This window comes from Brienomyrus brachyistius, chromosome 18, assembly GCF_023856365.1.
Source record: "Brienomyrus brachyistius isolate T26 chromosome 18, BBRACH_0.4, whole genome shotgun sequence".
NCBI classification, from domain to species: domain Eukaryota; kingdom Metazoa; phylum Chordata; class Actinopteri; order Osteoglossiformes; family Mormyridae; genus Brienomyrus; species Brienomyrus brachyistius.
Genome location: NC_064550.1, coordinates 15992386 through 16014864, shown reverse-complemented (window position 1 = coordinate 16014864; position 22479 = coordinate 15992386). Strand labels below are relative to the sequence as shown.

Genomic DNA, 22479 nt, shown 5'->3' with positions numbered 1-22479 from the left:
TGTCTCCTTGATTTAATCCTTAGAGTTTTGCTTCATTAAACGCAGCACAACTGACGAAAAAAAAAAAACAAGCAACCATGCTGTTCACTCTTTCCTCTCTTCAGATAACTGCTGATGGAGGTGGACGACCACCGATGGTGATCCTTGTGCTGCTTGGATTACTTGGATTTAACTGGCCCTGCAGGAAGCCTTATCACTGAGAGTAATAATTGCTGTGATAAATAAGTAGGGCGGACGGGCCGAGCTCTGAGGAGACGATTGAGGTGAAGGACGTTCTCACATGCTGTGAAGTCCAGGGACCCACATGGAAACATCCAGAAGCGCTGGTAATTAATTTGTGTCCCGGGGTACGAGAGTTTTTTCTTTTTTCTTCTCATCACACACAAATTCCCCTGCCTAACGGGGCCGCCGATACTACTCCAATCCTAATTAGATGTCTTCATTTCATAAATGGCTTTTACGGAGATGGTTCCCTTCGTTTCCCCCCAAAACACATACATGACATTCCTCAGCCCAGTCACAGTCTTGATTGGTCTCTTCAAAGCTGATTATGAAGGTCAAATAAGGGCACAAATTTAATTGAGCATGATTAATAATTTAATAGGATTAATTTGAGGACAGATAATGACCTATTATATAAGTAAAAATGTAATAAACGCCACCCTTTTTTAAATTCCTTGTTAGAAAACTTTTGCAAGCAGCAAAAAGCACAGATCATATGAACAAGTGACATGTAGCCACATAAGTATGTTCAAGTGAGACACATTTTTATTGTGTAATATTTGTGCTGTTTTTGAATCCATTGTCATGTGACAGGGGAGGGCCAGTTCCAAAACAAGGCACCAACGAACAGTCCCTTGTTTCAACTCTTCCGCAAACCTGATTAATCCCAATCTGTACTTATAGGGATCTCTCACTTTCCTTACCACTGGCCTGACTAAGAAAAATTGTCAGGATGGCCACTGGAATTCTGCAAGCTCAACATCTGAGGAGCATCAAGCGATTTAAGAGTGTGCGTGGTAATGCTATGGCGTGGCATGGCACAGTCCAGGGAAAAAGGGGGGATGATCCACTGGTGGTCCCAAGACAAAGGGGCTTATTAGGGGAACTAACAGAGTGAGGAAACCCTCAAAGTAAAAGGACCACGAGAGGTCAGAAAACAAACAGGGAAAAAAATATCGAATTAAGTAAAAACCAAAGAACTCAACACAACTAAGGAACAAGGAAAGACTGGGAACCAGATAATACAGGGAGCAGGCCTAGAAGCTGCGTACAGCACACACAATGGCAGACTGAGGAGCAGGACAAAGGCAGGCACTGAAATACACAAATAACAAGGGCTAACAAAATGCAGGTGTGAATCATCAAGACAATAACCAATGAGCACAGAACAGGGAAACAGGCCACAGGTGGAGAAACATAACTAAGAATTAACAAGCACAGCAACTAGGGAACTTTAACAAATACCAAAACTAGGAAAGATTAACCACATGCTGGGAAACAAAGACTAGGAATATTGACACGTACAGTAACTGAGGGAAGCAGACCGGAATTAACACGGACATAAGTAGGATAAACTAAAACAGTAGAAAAACAGAAAACCAACAAGCACATGAGGCTGTCCTCTGAACCAAGAATACAGGGTTGCAACCTTGGTGCCACACACTCAACCCACTGAGCTATGCAGCAATCCTGGGAACGGGAAAACACACTAGGGACTAGTACGAAGACAGAGGGAGATAACCAGTGACACCTGCTGGCCAAACGGGGACCAAACACATAGGACAGGGATGGACTGGCAGCTGTACTGACAGGTAATAATTCAGATCTGTTGTTCGTTGTCTACAGTGTCAAATGTAAGCAAAGCAAGGATTGGTGAAGTAGCTGTCCACTGCAAATTATGTAAATTGGATACGTTTGCAGTTGTAGGAATCACAGGGCACAATGCATGGCATACCTTGGATGGGACACCAAAAAAATGTATTTTTTTAATCTTATTTGTTGGTCGTGCTTGTGAATCGGAGGTCTATGGGTTATAGAGAACAATGACAATTGACTTACATTTGATTTATAAAACAGATGATTTTTCATCCAGGCCGACTTACATTTTTTTGACAAAGCTGGGTCAGTCAGTCTCTGGAGCAATTGGACGTTAAGGGCCTTACTCAAGGTGAAAAAACGTGGCCAAGTCCGCGACTGGAGAAGGTGACCTTCGGAGCATAAACAGTGTTTCAATCTGCTGAGACACACTGTTGAGAGGTTGGTGTCAAAGCTCTTTACTATGCACATATTTTCATTGTCATGTTGATCAATTGATTGTTTTGTTTTACACTTCCAAGTGACATAAATCAGATGGAGTGAAACATCCGATTCTGCAAGTATAAAAAAATGTGGCAAGAATCAATGCGGGTAAATAAATAAGGGCTTCCTTATTGATTTAGTCATGTTGCTCACAACAGGGCAAAGGGACACAAAATTGACCAAAGCTGTTTACAAGTTTTGTCATCTAGCTGTTTTGCCTACTTTGACTGCATAACTGGGTCATTTACAAGATCAACACTCCCAAGAGACCAGGAAACAACAGGAAGTGTCATAACAGGAGGGTGGGACAGGTAGGACCTTTGGGTGAACTGAAGGGCTTTGTTTGAACTTAAAAACCACAAGGCATCAAGCCTGGAGGCTGGGAAGAACAACAAAGAGGTTCTAGAGGTTCTAGAGTCGACCTGACAAGGGGGCGAGATTCAGGGCAAAAGGACAGAGGAGACACTAACTCTACACTACAGTGACACCTGCTAGCCAAACAGGAACACGGCCAGGCGGACAGCAACAGATCCTGACAGGGAGGGTGTGTGTAAGTCTGGGACTGAGGTCCAAGGACACCTGTACAGCATGAGGTCCAGGCTCGGCCCAGTTCGTTAGAAAGCTAGGCTCTCGTTTCGTTTGTATAGTTGTGTTACTTTCTTCATTCTTTATTTTTGTTTGTGTTCCTGAATTTATCCATCTCTGCACTTCCTTCAGATGCTGTTGATCTTTTGCCTTTTCTCTCCTTCCCTCTCCTTCACACATGCAGCAGTTGTGTTTCCTACTCTACTCATATCGCTCGTGACTTACACTTCTCACTTACTCCTCTTTTTTTGTTCTTTTCTTCTATTTCTTTTTCTTCCCCCCCCCCCCCCCCAACTAATCTGTCCCTCCTCTCCGGCCAGCTCAGCCACTGTAATATTCTACATGTGCTAAAAATGAAATAAATAAATAAATAAATAAAAAGAAACCGACCAACATGAGGGGCCCATACAGAGCTTATTGAGCCCCTCGTGGTAAAGCAAACATGTTTGGCACAGCAGGGCATTCAGACCATGATTCTGCTAAAGCTGCCGGACAGGAGAAAAGTAAAACAAACAAAAAAAAGAAAAAGGAACAACATGTAACCCAAATAAGGCAGACAGACTAGGCCTGGGTTGCAATACACACTTTTAACGGAATAATATAGGTGCAGACTCATGGCACTCATACTGGATAAGAAGTTATGGAAGATACATTAATATAAACGTTCAAAACTGACATTACCTGCTCAAATTTCAGCATTGGAAATCATGTTTATATACACTTTAGACAGGTCCGTGGTAAATAGCACAACTTGTGTGGTGAATCTGCTATTGAGGTGATGGTGTTACCTTATGGGATTCATTAACTTAGCAGTATTGGTGAGAACATCCAGTGAGGGCTTCTCTGCTGGTGCTGAAGCCCCAGAGCTTACAGCTCCATCAACAACAGTAAACAAAACACATTCATTACATGATAATGACTATAAATTAGACCCTAACACAAAATTAAAGGAGATGATAGTGTAAACAAGTGCTTGCAAAGCCCAGTGTGGATCTCTTAATCCACACCGGCGGTCCTAATGAGACCCGGGATGAACGTTGTCTGTCGTAATTGCGTAAGCAAGTCAAAGACAAGTTTTGAAAGCTGAACTCCTCAAGGGGATCGTTAAGCAGTTTTTGCCCCTGGTGACCAACCATCCACGTGTGGCAGTGTAAGGTATGATGAAACAAGCAGAAGTGATGCACTTAGCCTAGACACATGCAGCTTAACAGGCGGACAGCATGTAATATCTGCCATGTGTTTTTCCACTAGACCTGGCCAAATTTCTGTTTGTCTTGGAAACTCAGGTCTTAAGTTGCCAGATCAGTTAAAAGCACTTCCCGAGAAAATGCTGAACCATTTCCCAGTGAAACTCCCCATTTCAAAACTGCCAAGCATATCTCCACTGATCCCACGTTGTTCCTGCTGTGCTCTTCCCGAATTACACTCCAAAAGGATACGGCGAAGTTATGGAAAATACATTAATCTGTCCCGCTTCTTGGGAAACAGACGAGGCGCTTATTCATTGCTGTGATGTGCACAGATACGACAGCAGATGGAGCTGCCGAATAAAACTGCAAAATCCGACCGAGACCTATTACGAAACATCACAAATTCCTACGAAACTGGTCTTGGCAGGCAGTAGTGTGTTCATGTTTTAACTGGCGCTGATAGCACCGATATAATGAGCTGAACTCGTTTGGCATTTGCTCTAAATACTGAATTAAAAGGAAGGTAGAGCATCTTACCGGCGCGGTAACCGAAAAACGTGGGTTGAGTTACTGTTTTAATAAGTACTATGACCTAGTCTGCATTTCCAAGAACTGCAGGTTATACTGCCTTCATTCTAATTTCCTTTTTCACCAAAACTTGCAATTTATTTTAAAGTTATATTACTTTCTAGTGCTGCCACAATGGGAACGATAAATAAAAACATTTTTTTGTTCAATGGTAACATTTGAAAGCGTCTGATCGTTTGGTCCGTCGTCGTCCATCCGCAGCAGCGGCCAGGGATCAGTCGTATTACTGGATTCAGCGCGCGCTTGATCAGTACTTAATCTTTCGTTTAGTTCGCACTAAACAATGTCACTAGACCCTCATGCGATTTAACTCTGAAATTCTAGATGCATCAAATGCTGCGATTAAATCTTATTACACGTGTATATATACTAGTTGATTTAATCTTTTTTTAAGGAAAACGCTACAGAGCTATAACTTTACACATTTAACTGTGGTATGATGTAATGGATTATTTTATACCATGTAAAAAGATGTAAGAAAATAAGTTGAAATTAGGCACACAGCAAAATGAGGTTTAAACCCCCCCGCCGGTATAAATTAATTTCTGGCTTATGTGCCTGGTTGAAATTCACAAAACTTGGTGATAAATGGCTGACGGGCTTTTAAAGAACGTAAACAAAAAGCGTAACCTTAAAAATCATCGTGTGCAAGTGTGGGTATAAGGTAAATTGAAGACATGCAGAAGACGCGGCAAGTTGCTCACAAACCGCCCTGTTCCTTTTCATAAGCTCACAGCCGGCCGTAGTGATTCACAGTCGTGATTATTAAACCAGACCAGTAACCTCATCAAGTTACTACACATTGCGCTTGAGTAACCAAACTCAGATTTCTTTTAGATGGCTCCTCGGTTTCCAATATTACGAGCAAAGACGATTAATTAATAAACAATATGAATTTAATACTGCCAACACTGAGACCAAAAATTCCATCCAGTTAATTTTACATAGTAACCCAAGATGATTTTGCGCTTCAGTTAAAGATATCAAAATGGAGAATGTCGAAAACATATTACATACAATTTAAGTTTTTGGAATCCTTTTCTTATAGCTTATAACTATACATGACCTCGCGGTTTCCTCCATGGTCACTGCGGTCAAAACGCCTTTAATAAAACCCCGAATGAGACTAATTTCTCTACCGCAGCAAAGAGGCGCTTTGACTATGTCTGTGATAACTTCTACACGGTCCAGACTCATAAAATACATCATGTAATACAGAGTATAGTTGCTGACACTGGTGGGAATTTTTATTGGACTTTATCATTCCCGTCAGTCACCAGATGAGATGCTGCCAGCGCACTCTAAAGTCAGTAACACGATGCCCTTCTGTTAGAAAACGCGATGTTAATGTTCTGTTTCCTGTTCAGAGAGCAGAAAGGTACATTGAGTGGGCGCCATGATCCAAGGAATCGTGCATGTAGTAAGTATTTTATACATATAATTTACATATTATTATAATACATCCAGTGCTGTTAAGTGAATTATGGTAAGCACTTCTAGCATGAATTTGCATAATGCGTAAAAAAGGATTTACAAAATCTGAATAAATACACGTTGTATGGACATTGTGTGAAGATATTTGCTTTTTTTGGAAAGATTAATTCACTTGCACAGAAAACCTTAAACACATTTTGTAAAGACTATGAGCCGAAGTATTGTAGGTAGCCTAAATTGTAGCGATGACCTTGCAGTATCTCCGGAGAACGCTGAAGTGCCAACCTACACACCCCCCCCCCCCCCCCAACATCCCCCCCCCACCACCATACCACACGCACACCCAGAAGTTTCGTTTATGTATCATATCGCACACCAGAAGTAACTTTGCATTCCAGCCTTATATTTGCGTCTGTTTTGGGTTCAATGTGTCCCGTTGCCGAAATTGACACTCGAGGCGCTGAATAGGAAGCGTCTCTTATTTCTAACATTTAAAAAATCATTACTAACAAGAGAGAGGATAATAGAGTACCGCTTTATTCCCATTTACATATGTACAGTTATTATACACGTCGTTTATTTCTACTGAAGCAAGTCACTGAGATCGTGTTTTTACCAGAAGCGACATATCGCGTATAATACATGAGTCCGTGTTGACTGCAAAAAGTTACCTATAGTTACCTTTTATCTTTATACTGATGTGATAATTAACATCCTTAACTTAAACGATCCTATATCCGAAAAGCTAAATATCAGCTTTCAAACTAAACACTTTTGCATAAGTATATAGGTTACCGTATTTGCACGAACATCATCTAATCAGCAGATCTAACGGATTTCTCTAATTCACACAGTTTCCCACAACATGATTAAGGGCTAGCTTTGTTTCTAAATGTAATTCAATAAGAACAAGAAATAGCAATAGAACGTTACCCATAGGCATCTATCATATTGTATCCCATTACTGAATATGAATCAGTCAATAAGACATATTATATTTCAGCGAACTGGAAATTGAATATAGTCTAAATATGGTATAAATAAGCAATGTCATGAATGAAATCAGCTTATACAGCCACATTAGCAAGTCTTGGATCGCAGTCCTGCTCATATCTGTAATGGTACACCTCCATTTGATCGCGACAGGCTTCTCTGATGTTGTTTAGCCATTTTTTGATGCCTTCTCTGTTTAAATACAAAACCATGAGGAACACGACGCCAATCAGGGCCAAAACTATTCCAAGAAACACGTAAGACACGGCTTCCAGGTCAGCGCTTGTGCAATCCAGGTCTTCCCTGTGGAGTTTCTCTAGGGGTCTTCCCCTTCTGCCCTCGGGCTCCGAGCACCGTAAAAGGCTGGCGTCCGGACATTGTGATGCGTTCTGCAACCAGAAATGCAAACTCTGCAGATCGCAGTTACAATCAAAAGGGTTGGAAGCCAGAAACACGCGTATCGCCTTATGCTCGGACAGCCTTGAGACGTTTTCTTTACCAATGGTCTGGATGGAGTTATTCGTCAAGTCCAGTACTTGCAGGTTGAGCTTATCCAGTGTGTTCAGAGGAACAGTCTTTAAGCGGTTCCCCGACAGTTCTAGCCACTGGAGCCGGCGCAAAGTGCCGGTTGTAAGTGCACCCGACACCTGTGCGACGGCTAAACTGGTCAGGGAGTTGTTCAGACAAAGATACCTCAGCTCCTGTAAGCCACTGAAGGCACGCACGGAGATCGAAAACAGCCGATTGCCGCTCAAATCCAACCTCTGCAAGTGAGCAAGTCCCAGGAAGGCGCCTCCTTCGACTATCTGGATGTTGTTTTCCGACAGCGACAGGTTCAATAGCTCCAGCCGAGTCCCGTAGGGCGAGAAGACCTCACTGACCAAAATCGAGATGTTGTTCCCCTTCACAATCAGATTGGTAACCCAGTGGGGAAAATCCATGGGTAAGTCTCCTTCCTGCAAGCCACGGCAGGTGACGGTCCTTGTGCTTTCGGCACAGGTGCAGCCCGCCGGGCACCGCTCGGCTTTGGTCAGCGACAGCAGCACGCAGGTCGTTGTAGCCCAACGCATAGCCAGTTTGCAAATGCGAAACGCCCTGTCGTTGCCATGGTAATCATCCCATGTCTTCATCATTCCCATTTTGAAATAAGGCGTCTTAATCCCCCTGATGTGCAGATCGTGAGCGCTCCGACTCGCCCCAAGTAGCTTTAAAGAAGATGCTCAGGTCGACATGCTTAAATGTCGCTCTCTCCTATTGTCCAGGATGAGTTTTTTCCTTTAATCTCAGTTGATATTTATTTCAGCGCGATGTTTGTCTAGTATGGCATGCGGGTTTGCGGTTTCGTTTGGCGACAGCTCATCTTTTTGGACTCGGGGAGATCTCGCCCTGTGGACGCAATCAATCGCTGTCCATCCGTATTCTCCCGATTCCAGCAAAGCCTCGCCCCCTTTCGTGATGGAGACAGGTCCACGCTGCGTACCGTTTTTGCAATTCCTCATTTTGGATAGCTTTCAGCTATATAAAAAAGCAGGCAAAAATATATAAGTGGCCTAAGGCAAAAAATCCGTAATGATAAAAAACAACAATGGTATATGTTTGAAATATGCGCCGTGAGTCTTCATTTGTCAAAAAAGTTTAAGTACATTTCGTAACATCAATATGTGTTTGTAATAAATATATTTATTTATGATATATCGTTTGTCTTTAACATTTGCCAGTTTATGGAGTGGCGTAATTTGTTATAATGATTCTTATTCCATAGATATTTCAAAGACCATTTGAATAGATCATTAGAATAGACCTAGATACAGTGAAAAAAACTACACCGTGAATGGAGTACTATAAAAAGATTGTTATGAAAACTATTTTCAGTTTCCATGTGGCATTTTCCAGGTTTTTAAGCTTTTCACTTAACGGCTCATATAAAGTAATTATTTTTGATGTCTTTCTTGGCTGACTGTAGTTGATATATTTTGTGGACCATCATGGTCCATGTATGTCTACAATGGGGTCTCAGACCCTTGGCTAATGATGTGGATCATCTGTTTTGTCGCATCCTCTGAAGCCGGCTCATTATTCCATTTGGCATATTTCCCAGGGGATGCCCCCCCCCCCCCCCCCTGCTGGTCCGCCAACATCAAACGCAACACTGCTTCCAACTGTTCCAGCTGTGAAGTGGTCTTCAGTTCTAGCATCTTATAAAATCATACACGGTATATCACATTTGAGAAAACATTGCGCAGAAGAAGCATTAACTTCTCGTGGGTGCAGCTCTACTGAACACCTTGCCCTCCTCACTGGAGGTAAAGGTTCCTTTCAGCTGTACCTACGTGGTACTTAACCCATTTTCTGTAAAATGAAGTGACCGCCAATTCAACACCATTTTGCTTTTATGGTTGGTCTTTATGGCTTTCATGAGTTATCAGCCGGCCAAATCTTCTCTATTCAGCTTTCCAGAATTTAATTAAGCCAAAAGCCAGAGGGCTCGGCGAAGGATAGATGTGTCCCTGCCTTTATGATTTAAGCATGCAGGATTCCTGGCTTCTTAATTTTTTGGGCTATTTGTGCCAACGCAGTATGTTTCAGCTGATGCCATCTATTATTAGAAATGATGCTATTGCTGTGAAACAGTTTTTTTCTGCATTAATATTTGAAACATGATGCAGCACAGACAGAAAATGCACAACGTCGCATAATAATGATGAAAGATATCGATTACACGTGATCAGTGCCCTAGCCTTTGGGAATGAAACTAATACCCATCTAATTCAAATGTAAATGAATAAAAACCTTACAAGCAATTTGATGGCTAAGAACCAATGAACTTTAGGCTTATCTTTCAAAAAAGCACTGGTGCCCAGATTCCACTTAAACGACACTGTAGTAATTTATCTGTGCCTCTCGACCATGGAGATGAAGATAAAGATGAAGACAAAGGTGGCCATTGTCCGAATACGACGACATTCCTGGATCGCATTAAGATGAAGTGAATGTGCTCCAGGTTTAACATTACTCAAAGCAAGGTTCTCGTTCAGGTCATGCAGGACTGCCGGTGCGAGCAATGGGCCGGAAGTGTACAGCCCTTGCAGACTGCAGGGCCTGCTTAGAACTGACAGCTACTGGGACTAGAGAGACGGAAGTCACTGGGGGGCAACGAGCGGATCCGTCGCGGTGGGCCGGCGATAACAGCGTGGAGGTCAAAGGGCATGTTTCAGTCCTCTAAACGATGTTTCGGCTGAATTGAACTTGGGGACTGTGTGCTGGTGTGTACATGCACGTGTGTACATGCACGTGTGTGCGTGCACGTGTGTGCGTGCACGTGTGCGCGTGCACGTGTGCGTGTGCATGTGTATGTTTATGGATGGAAGAGCACAGTAGTCTTCACCTACGTCTGAAACTCTATACAGTCAGATAAACCGTGGATTTTGTTTTATTATATTAATGTAAGTAAAATACCATTAAACAGATCAGCTAGTTTATATTTGCTGATATAATTGTTTCGCTGGATTGAAGATCCGTATTTGGTTATGTTACTGCTTTTTTCTGGTTTTTACAGCATCCTAAATGATTTTATGCCTTTTATTGCCCATACCTGTTATTTTTCTGTTCTGAAATAACTTATCTCATGAAAGAAAAGAAATGCTAAATAAAAAATATTATCAGTTGCTCTTGTAAGAACCGGGCTGTTGCTTGAGGCAGTAAGATAATTTAGCCTATAATATATAATGTGAAGGTCAGGTTATTACGGATGGTGATAATGGTAATGTTTTTATATTCCTTGGGGAGAGGCACCAACATTTTGAATTATTTATATCATTTTCATAAATAATTTTCCTCTAGGCGAGTGGATTCTGCTAGAGGGACATACTATTGGTCCCATAAGACAGAGATCCTGTGCTGTGCAGGGAAATGGGGCCCAGGTGTAATCTAGTGAAGAGGGACAGCAGTGTTGCACGACGACGGGCATGTTCGCTGAGTATGGTCCCTGCGGACACGCCTTCGGTTACTGCAATCTGTGTCCGTGATCTGAAGAGAGTCCATAACTACAAGGAGCGACAAGTGTGACATCAGGGCATTCAAACTAGCATCCTTACTTTGCCTTCCTGAAGATAACACCTACCAGGGTTAGGGTGTGAGGCCAGGCAGGGACGTAACAGGAGGGGACCGGAGGAATAGTGTTGGCTGTAATTCTAATTATGTTTTATCAGTATATATAATCCAATCTAATGTTCTGGTAACGTCTTCTCTAGGGGGAAGAAATTGGGAGGTGCCTCTTCTATTGTTGAAATTTCTCTCAAAGCTTTTCCAAAAACCTCCATATGGAAATAATAGAGATAACCAATCAGACTGTAGAGGAGGTAGGAACAACCAGTCAGATGTCTCGGTCCCACCTGCCCTAGTTGCCTGGACCCACCTCTTCTACAATCTGAATGGTTATCTAACTGAACCGATCAATTTCTACTCTGCTCTCAGAACGTTTTTGTGCAAGTAAAACTCCTGCGAGCAAATAGTAAGGATTTAATGGGGACCCTGTAATGCCTTGTTTCCCTCATTGTAGCTTCTGGCAGTGGGTAAACACATGATCTTGTGTTGTGTCGAGTGGGGAGCACAGATCTTACTTTTGTTACTGAATCAGCAGAAGAGCGTATAGGCATTGAGAGTCTGGAAGCGCTCCACCATCTGATAAGCTTTCTGGTGGCGGGCCTGGGTAATTAACGGTGGGACAATCCACCCCCAAAATGATTGTGAGAGGACATCTGCGCCTTGCTTCCAATTTGGCCGCCTCAGACGTCAGCTCCCCGGCTATGATGCCTTTGGTGTATCACACTGGCCAGCCTTTCGAGCCCGATTTATTGCTAGGGACTAAACAGCCTTGGGTGTGATAAGGTTATTGCCCTTGTGTGAAGGCCCCGGATGACATGGAATGCTGTAATCGATTGAGTCACAGCTATCTGCCTTGACTCCAGACACCTTGACACTGCAGAATGCCTCACTGTCAGTCATGTACCTTCCCTCAATTGACCAGCTATCCGTCATGCCACTACTCACCTTTCGGACTATTGCTCTTGCGCCCCAGCTCGGCTCACTGGGTATCAGTCACATACCCCTCTGTGAAACCCTGGGTATCAGTCACATACCCCTCTGTGAAACCCTGGGTGTCAGTCACATACCCCTCTGTGAAACCCTGGGTGTCAGTCATGTTCGTCTGTTTTGACTGACTGTCACTCAAGTACCCCCTCCTTGACTCACTTTGTTCTTTATCAGGTCCCACATATGTTGCTTAATACCTGCACACAGATTAACAAACAACAAACAATTGTTACGTCTCCTGTTATTTATGAATTAACTCACTCTTACAGTAATTATGTTACTATAAGAAGTCACCTCACATGTGCCTTTGGGATCAACTTGACCCCAGAGTTAAGTAAAGCGTCCTCTTAAGATCTGGGGGGGGAGAAGTTTTTCATTTACATTTTAACACGCGACTCTAGTATTGGGATGGTAAAAAGCAGACCCCCACACATGTGATGTCATCGTAAAGACTTAATTGACTCTATTGAGTCTCATGTATAGTGTGAGAGACACGAGCAAAAACATAATCTCCTCTATGGAGGATTAAAATGAATTGCTGGATCTCATGAGGATATAATCATTTAATATACTGCTTCTGGAAAATGCTAATTATAGACCATAGATATTTTTTATTGTCATGGTTATTTGTCTAAAAGGCGATCTTCACAACTGGCATTAATATGTGATTCAGTTTTTCTCAGCTCCACACTTAATGTGATCTTAACCAACATCATTTCTTCCTCCTCGAGACATTTTCTATCTAGAAGGTAACTTTTAGATGCTGTATGGGAGCCTCAGATGCGTAGCCCAGTCTGTGCCAAGGCCGAAAACATTCTAATCCCACTGTGGGATCAGTTTGGATTCACTGCGGGTTCAGTCACAATTAAATGTCACACCAAGAAATCGAAGCACCGGCTGCCGCAGCTTTTCTGTGACATTTTTTGGAAGACGGGCCTGGGCAGGCATGGCCCCCCAAGAAGAATTGTGCACCTGGTTTCAGGCTGTGGGAAATATCTTGCTGTCTGGTATCCACATCGCCAATAGGAGCCATGCCCAGATAATCAATAACAATGAGTCATCGATTCATTCACACCCAGTAGAACCTGACAGGTCAGACAGCTGAACGCTGAGACTGTCAGCTGATTTATGGTGTTTACAAAGATCCTTCCCTGCTTCCTGTCACTCCTCCAGCCTGCATGCTGGGGATTTTGCCGTCCCTTTGAGGGAAAGCTGTCACGTCTGTGATATAATTATTATGGCACTGATCTGAGACACTTTCATCTGAAGCGTGTCAGAATTTTTACAGCTGCATAATTTCACTGCCACAAAGCAGTTTAGCGTATCACTGCAGGGGCCTGCAGCTCAAACAAGAATTATTTATTTTCATAAAGCTGTGTCTTTAACTTACCATGCTGGCTGCCGTCCTGTTGAACTTTTAGTTACCTTGCCTCTATGCAAGGCTGCACGCATTTATTACGGACTCATCCTAGCACACAGAGATCTAGCTTATCTATTTACAGCCTTCGGAAGGTCGAAGGCAGAGGCTCATTGCCTGTAGAGGTTTTCTACATGCCCTCATGCACAGAATAACTGTAACCCAAAAATGCAAATCAAGGACCATTAGAAAAAGTCAGAGTGCAGCGTATGTGATTGTATCCTTACTCCGGCTGTCCGGTGCCACATTCTCCTGTGTAATGGCAAAGTCTTTCAGTCTTACTGTTTCACCTTTTGCACAGTGTGTTATTAGTCTAACCTGGGAACTTGAAAAATGAGCTTCTTTGTCTTCCAAAGTAGGACCCCCCCCCCCCCCCCAGCGTACCTGAAGCCAGACCCCTTTGCACCTGGACACCTCAAGTGTCAGGAGATGCCACAATTTTCCGGATTTGCTTTGTAATCCACCTGAGCAGCTTGTCACCAGAGACCCATCCGTAGCTTCCTGAGCGGCACATTGTCAGTCAACGTAATTCTGGCTACCCGGAATCTTCTGGCTGCTGCAGAGGATGGGGATGAAACACATTTTAACAGCAGACTAGAGTAATGTGTTGTTTTGGATTAATCTGAATGTATGTACGTCGCATCTAAAGTGTATACACCACTTGCTGTCTATCTATATTATATGGGTTCTGATTTTTTTTTCAAAAGGCACATGATTGGATAAACATAAGTATTATATTTTATATGTTATACAAATTTAATATTAAATACTCAGCCATTGGTGTTTTTATTAACTGGATCTGGTCACAGACCTCTGGGCATCAGGGTAATCAATAGTAACTTGACTGATAAATAAACAGATTATTTTCACCTGGTTAAAACCACATTTGGATGATCATTTGGAGATTGAATAAAGGGATGTTTTTGACAGTTATGCGTACGCGGGCTTAACTATTCATTTCTGTTGCAATTCGGTGTTACTTGCTTTCTAACATGAACGTATCGTCTCAATGAATATTATATCTGACTACCGTGAGCAAGATGAGCGGAGTACCCGCACGACCCTGAGCAGGATAACGGGTGAGGAAGACGGATGGGCGATTAGTCGAGGCGGCCTGCGTGTCCGATATGAAGGAGATTACATGGGCAGTCACGTGGCTTTAATCGTTAGCACGAGCGAACGGCGCGGCTGCGGCGGGGGCGGAGACCCGCCACTTTTAAGCACTGTTTCTGAACGAGATTAATAAATGATGGACGGCTCTTTTGCCAACCACTGCAGATTCGCTATGGAGTTGGGGGTGTAGAGTAACCGATCGACATCCACAATACGGTGTCGTGTCTCGTCCCATCAATTAATCATTGCAGTTTGTAACGAGGGATTGGAGGGCTTTCTTAAAAATGATTTCTCTTCCATCCAGTTAGATTAGAAAGGAACTTTAAGATGAATCTACTGCATGGTTGATGCAATATCTTTGTAGCAGCATATAAGAAATACACAACCTGGCTCAGTTTACTGCCACAGCAATAGTAAATTAAGCAATGAATTGGTTCATAAAATCTGAATATTTACATTATGAATATATCCCAGTGTGGTAGCTTCTCATTTGATTCTTTTTTATGTGAAAATGACCATAGCACCACGTAGAGTTTAATACTGTTTTTGGCATGAAAGACACTGAATATTCTTTCATTTTCAGTAGGATATTAAAGCCTTTGGACAGAAAAATCCTCAGTGTTTGTAACCAACCATTTCCAGTTCTTAGATTTCCAGCTCGGCCTGACTTGCTTGCAATCTCCAAACAATGGAAGGTTTCCCTTCATGCTCATGGAGATGAAACTCTGTACCATCGGCAGTTTAATTCTGGCACCATTCACGGCCTGCAGGAAGCATCTCTGGGACAAAGTCATGAACAAAGTCAAGCTTGCAAGCCGCCATTCGTTGTGCGTTATGCACCAGCATCTGCACCATAAGTCTCACTGGCGTTGTTTAATTTCAGTGACTGTCACGGTTTTTTTTCCCCATGTGTTCAATCCAGTGAAAAAAAAAAGTTCACAGGAGACAATATTTACGTTCTAAAGGCCTGATCTCCCTCATCAACTCCTGCTGGAGCCTCATAAATCAGCGAGCAGCTCCTCAGGGCCAACACCAAGACATAGTGAAGTGACAGTTGCTTCTCCCTCCCCTTGGGAAAAGGACGACCTTCGTGGAGATGGATGGCTGGTCTGCCGTCTCCTCACAAATGGCCGCTAAGGACGGCCCAGTCTAGCTGCTGCCAAGCCCTCACACCAAATGGTCTCATCCATCAATATGTTCAGGAAACTTCAAAACGAAAGCGATGAGGTACCATAGAGAGTACAGCATAACAGGAATGGATTGGGTAACTAAAATTCAGTACAGGGGACAGCTATTTGTAAAAGCCTATTAATGAAACTATATATTATGGTATATTTTACAAAAGTCATTTCTCTCTCCCCTTCGGAGGATGGTCTTTCCAGAGATGGACAGTGTGCAGTTGCAGGTTAGGACTCTGTCACTGTGATTGGAAGGTTATCGGTTTAAATCCCACTGGTGACAGTGATTTCTCCATGAGGTCCTTGCACTAGCTCCTTAAAATTAGTTGTTCCAGGGTCTGGATGACTTACTATATAATCCTCACTTGCATGTTGCTCTGGACAAAAGCATCTGCTAAATAAATGAATGTCTCCCAGAAAAATGTAACAGCTGACAAATTATATGTATAGCATTGCAAGTATGTAAAATTTTTTTTAAAAAATTGTATTTGGAAGCTTTTGCACATGTTTTGTATTTAGGATCTCTTGGGAGACTGGAGTTGTCATCACTATTGTGAGGGGCTTCCTGGTGTGGAGATTAACCCCCACCTTCACACATCAGTTGACCTACATGGCATGACTGTTGCTAAGGGAAACCCATTCTCTTGTATTCACAGCAAAGGTCGGCAAACAGGAAAGCAGTCGTCCCAGTGGATTCTACGTTCCAGTAAGTGCTTAATTCTTTTCCTTAATTATAAAGGAGTTTTCCAGTCGTCACTGTGCTTTCAAGCAGGACACATGGGGGGGTTCCTTATCTGTCTCCAGAAATAACCCGCCGTACGTAAAATGTCCTTCAGGAACAGAGACTTTTTGAAGAGCTAATTAGCTGTAGTAATGAAAAAGTTATTGTTAAATATTGCTGAAAACATCACATTTCCACCTGAGAAAGCGTTTCTCACGCACATGGCAGGCCAGCACCACCTGCAGATCCCTCAGCTGTGTGAAAATGATAATGCTGCGTGCACGGGATGCTGGTGTAGGCTGCAATTCAATTTCAGAAGTGATTCAGACATTTTAGGTCCTTGATTCTGATTCGATATTTAGCGGAGTATCGTGTGCAACAGTAGTGCGCACAAACTCTGAGATATTTAGTAAAATGTGGGATTGTCTTCTTATTGGTGCAACAGGAATAAACAAAAATCGCCACGTTAAATACTTGATAAATCTGTGTGTGTCATTGTGCTAAATGTGATCCCAAATATGTCACAACATGAGGACATTAATCATGAATTAAATTCTGCGGTGCGATAGCGCTTCCCTTCAGCACAAAAGAATTCCACGGTGATGAGGAAGCATTCTCAGGCCAGGTTTGTTAAAGTGCAACGTGAGCGTAGGCAAGTGGGAGAGTGGGGAGGGGGGCAAGATACAAGGCCCCCGAGCCCTGTATGAGTGCACCCTAAGTGTTTGCTTGTCACGTGAGATTCTGCAACTAGCAAACACCATTCACTGTCCTGCTATCTTTTGCTATGCTTTCTCTGCTCTCTTGTGTATCCAAGGACATTCTTGTATTTTTGCACTTGTTTTTGAGTTGACCAGATCTTTTATTTGCTTCTCTCTGCATTTTTTTACAAAGTATTTTATTGTTTTTGCTAACTTGTTCATGTCACTGGTCATTTATTGGAAGCCCAGTTTAGCTGCACTTGCCTAGTTACCTTCTTGACCCTTGAATGATTGTAAGGTACAATTGTAATGTACGACGCAAAAATGTCTGCTAAATGTATACATGTAAAAAAACAAATGAATGAATGAGTGATTGAATTAGTGTAAACGAAAGGCTCTGACAGCACAAACACTGTATTCCAAGGAATATAATTGATGGAACCTGGGTCCTGATGCATACATAATTTTTTTAACGGAGCACGTTGTTCCACCTGCAGAGTGAGTGATGCTGTGTCATCACCGTCACAAGCCAACCAGCGAAACGACCTACCGCGGAGAAAGTGAAAAGTTAAGGGGAAAGGAGAAAAAAATCTATTTTAACCAGCGTTTGGATTATATTTTAATAATGGCCGAACACCACCCTCAATGGTTTCCAATTAGAACCTCAGCCAAATAAATTACGGTAATGACCTAACGAGAAAGAGTTATGGGGGTATATTTTTACGCGAGGTGGACCTCAGGCCAGTTCTGACACAAATCACGCTGAAGGTCTGAAAATGAGAGTGAAATACAACATGGGCCAGAAATACGTGCGGACCTCTGGCGAACTGCAGGGAACGTCGGAAAAGGCTGCCATCGCTTTTCGCTTAAGGAGGATCTTGAGGTTTGGTCTAATGGGCTAAGTCGCTGTTAGGCTCTGAACCATCACTAATCTGCTGTTCTTCACTAGGAGGACCGAGGCTGACATCATAGCTCCTGCCACATTAGCTGACCCGTCTTGTTCACTCCAGACGGGCATCGTTTTCACCTGGCCCCCGGACGCTGCCTTGGCTCTAGTTTCTCTTCATACGCTCCTCCCTCCTCACAGCCTTTCCTTCCGCCCACCCCCTCCGCCCCCCCCACCCCGAGACACCACTGCTGGTAAGCTGACCCAGCATGACTGCAGGTGGATCACCACTCTCTCTGTCGTTGCCATTTTTTCCCTCTCTTTGATGAGCAATAAAGTACAGTTAGCCTATTTCACTTATCTGGCCCTCACTCCCCCACCCCAAAAGCACCTCTGATGAAATATGCCATATTTATCTAATTATGCCTTTTAGCATCCAAGTTCAGGATGCAAGTGCGTATGTGGAATATGTTTTTTTTTTGTTATTTTGGCCATTTTCGCCAAATCAGCCGCCCTATAAGTTCTGATCGACATGGTAACGTGACCTCAGTTTATATCATATGGGGGCCAATCTGGCTCCACTTGGTATAAATGACATCCATCTCTGTTTCCCTCTGTCTCATATTTATGAAGTCGTCTTTTCTTACCTCTCTCGGTTCCCCTCTGTCTCCGGACCTAAACGTCTCCCTGTTTTCCTCCCCTCTTCTTTCCCTCTGCCCACCCCCATCTGTTTTAAGTCCCCCCCCCCCACACAACTCAGCTTTACCATAACCTTGAGTTTCCCTTCCTGACCTCCCTCCGCTTCTTGACTGACAGCTGGCCGTCAAAATCGCACCGCGGCGTCACTCACCACCTCGCGTCCGAGCTGACGGCTCGCTGAGGCAGCGGCATCATCCGGAGATGCTTCTCGCCGGATCCTGACAGCCCTTTTCGACGGCTGTCCGTACAGCAGCAGCGTGCGTGACGGTGAATAGATCCTTCCTGACCACCACACTGTCAGAATCCCACAGCATTTTTGGGAAAATTACACAGCCGTCCTCCATATGAATTTATGTTAAACTTCCCATATTGGTGACCAACAGATTTCCTAAAAACCAATTAACACAACTTACATGCACAAATTACTGTCCCTTATGTTTTTACATTTTTTTGTCCAGTGACCGTAAAGGCTGAATCAATGTTGATATTGATCAGTGGTTTGAGATCTCAGTTCATGCTTTTGTCCAAGGAAACCTAATAAACAGCATTTCTACATAAAGAGTTAAATGTCTTTTTCAGGAGTACAGGAATGGGCACTTCCTGGCATTTGAAACACCAACCTTTGTTCTATCTGATGCCCTATACATGTGTAGAAATATGGCCCTTTCCTAGGGACAGACTAGACGGTTTCAGTCCCACATGACAGACATCTGCGTTTACCTCATTTAGATTTGGAATCAGTCATGGGGCGCGTCCATCCCTGTTTCTCACACGTCGGCCACGACTTCTGGAAGATTCTCTTCACAAGGTGGGACTGACCGTGGTGTGATCCTGATGACACTCCCACCGTCACCCCACGCATCGTGTCCTGAGGCGGCTGGAGGCTCCCGTAGGCTCCGCGATGCCCGAATGTGGACCGACAGAGTCCTCTGAAGGACTGGCAGACTGCTGATACTGTGAGTCTTTGTCGCGAAGACAGAAATGGCGGGCGGCACCACCCCAGCCAAGCAGGGCATTTAACGTGAGTCTCTTCACCTTCCCAGGCTTTTGGAACAATTGCAAGATTAATGATGGAGGCAGTGAAATCTAATTATTTCTAATTTTTGCAGTTGCCTTGGTGCCGGTTAACACGTGAAACGGGGTTACAGGATTTACTGTTCTAGTCCTGGTTCTGTATAAAATGATGAGCAGTGACTAATTTGATATCTGTTACTCTGCTTACACAGCAGCACGTCACTGAAGCAAAAAAGGAGAGGCTGCAATGAACAAGAGCCACGGGAAATGTTCCGGAATATTTCATTGTTCTGAACTACTAAACCACTACCCCTAATCAAGGGCGTAACTTTGGAGTGAACATTGTGGGGGGGGGGGGGTCATTCATTCGTCATGACAATATGATTATTTGGGGTGTGGGGTTGTATTAGCCGGCTCTGATTATATTGGGGGGGCATAATTTTCGCCCACGCCCCATTAAGCCACACATGCATATGATGGAGACGTAAGGAAGTCTTATCTGGAAGCCTTTGTTCATGGGTAGCCCCCGCTGTAACCTCGTAGGCCATTAATAGACCAGTTACTGCATGATGTCACAGATAATTTCATTTACAAGGAAAAATAGGCTGATGAGATAAGAAAAAGTACGGCAAGAATTCGCTGAAAGTCTGTTATTCCCCAGTTATAGATTATTAGTCATTAAAAAAAACTTTGGTCATACAAAATTTTACTCCGAGTCATACATTCGGCATCCTATTCCAAAATATTTCCACAGAAACAGTGCCAGTCAACCCATTAAGAGACGTGGGCAGTCGTCCAGGGCACCATCCCCTAAAAGGACATCGACAATGCAGACCACTGGTGCTTACAGTGGCACTGGTGCTTACAGTGGTCTGTGGTGCCACATGGGCACTGCACAGAAAGTGAAACATGGACTTCCTGTTTTTGGCCTTCGTAACATCTAAACCTTCCAGGGGTGGCCAATGTTACCCAGAAAGGGCCGCTGGGCATGTGGGATTTTGTTGCAACTCCGTAATTTCATTACTAATTAGGGGACTGGTTGATTAGAGTCCTCACACCTGGGTTTGACCAGCTGACCTACAGGTCATCCCAGAAACCTGCACACACACCGGCCCTTTGCGGGCAGGATCGCCCACTTCCGATCTCAACGATGCTACACTGGCACCTAGTGGCCCTTTAGAAATCGGGATGCAGGGATTATTGTTTGCGCAATACAGTGGGAGCCCAGTATCCACGGTTTCAATAACCGTGGTTTGATTTATCCGCAGTCCGAAGAAAGTAATTTAAAACAATCCGGAGACGGTTCTTGGGTTTCAAACCATGTGGCTGATGGGGGCCTGGGTCCCGGGCTTGCTGCTCCGTCCTGGGTGAGGTTGCTGGCTTTCCCTCTCCTTCCCTCTCCTTCACACATGCAGCAGCTGGACGTTGTGTTTCCTACTCTACTCATATCGCTCTTAACTTTCACTTCTCACTTACTCCTCTTTTTTTGTTCTTTTCTTCTATTTCTTTTTCTCCCCCCCCCAATCTGTCCCTCCTCTCCGGCCAGCTCAGCCACTGTAATATTCTACATGTGCTAAAAATGAAATAAATAAATAAAACAAAAAGAAACCGACCAACATGAGGGGCCCATACAGAGCTTATTGAGCCCCTCGTGGTAAAGCAAACATGTTTGGCACAGCAGGGCATTCAGACCATGATTCTGCTAAAGCTGCCGGACAGGAGAAAACACAGTAGGCCTACAGCACTGTATAATAATGTGCAACGTACTTTCTTATTACTGTATTTAATGTCGGTAATGTCATACTGTTAGTTTTTGCGAATTAAACTTTACCATATATATAAATGTTTGCACAAATCGCCTTAGCTACGCATGAGGTTGCCGGATGGTTTATATAAGCACCGTCTAGCTCGTGGAGCGTATCGCCCACCGTTACGGGGGGGATTACATTACGCGGCTTTGCTGCCAGGCTCATAGGCGGAGTTTGATGTTTGCACTTGGGGGGGGGGCGGGGGGTGGGGTGCAAGAAAAATAGCAACAGACCGCTTATGCTAAGGTGGGAAGTGCTGGCATGGAACACAATTATAACCTCAGAACTGCATGGATTTGCAGCTGATAATCCATGATGGGGGGGGGGCACTTTGAGCGAGGACAGGGTTTGTAAACTACCATCTCAATCAAAAAGAGCTGGATTTCACTTCAGTGCTGAGATCTTGCTGCGTGCTGGTAGGTCAGTCTCCTGTAATGTGAAACAGCTGGATCATGAGTCTTTCAATGAAATAAACCAGTCAAAGCGTTTGAAGTCGTTTCAGGCGGCATGGCCAGGATCTGTACACTACCAGCTTTAAAGCACCTCTCTTTCTTCACCACATTAACAATAAATAAAAAGGTATTATACAGAAAGTACATACACAATGTGCATTATTATGAAAAAAAAGGAAATCTCGCGTTCACTTACAATGTGAGGAGGTGAGCATTTCTGGCTCGGCTGGTTCTGGGTCGGTGTCCTTGTCTCTGGAGCACCGACCGGATGTTTCACAACATACTAACATGCCGTGAAACGTGGAAACGAA

At 43.6% G+C, this 22479-nt stretch overlaps 1 protein-coding gene and 1 long non-coding RNA gene across 2 annotated transcripts; one reads left to right on the top strand and one right to left on the bottom strand.

Moving 5' to 3' along the window:
* Positions 1-5965: 5965 nt before the first annotated feature.
* On the top strand, positions 5966-18422 carry LOC125712715 (uncharacterized). The gene is made up of 3 exons (XR_007383383.1): positions 5966-6084; positions 16547-16596; positions 18259-18422. It is a non-coding gene; the product is annotated as an uncharacterized LOC125712715 (long non-coding RNA).
* On the bottom strand, positions 6620-8511 carry waif2 (Wnt-activated inhibitory factor 2). The gene has a single exon (XM_048983083.1). It carries the CDS (start codon positions 8228-8230, stop codon positions 7166-7168), a length of 1065 nt encoding a protein of 354 aa, XP_048839040.1. The 5' UTR covers positions 8231-8511; the 3' UTR covers positions 6620-7165.
* Positions 18423-22479: the final 4057 nt, after the last annotated feature.

Excerpts from the sequence above, each read along its gene's own strand:
- waif2 (XM_048983083.1), bottom strand. The coding sequence starts at position 8,230 with ATGGGAATGATGAAGACATGGGATGATTACCATGGCAACGACAGGGCG.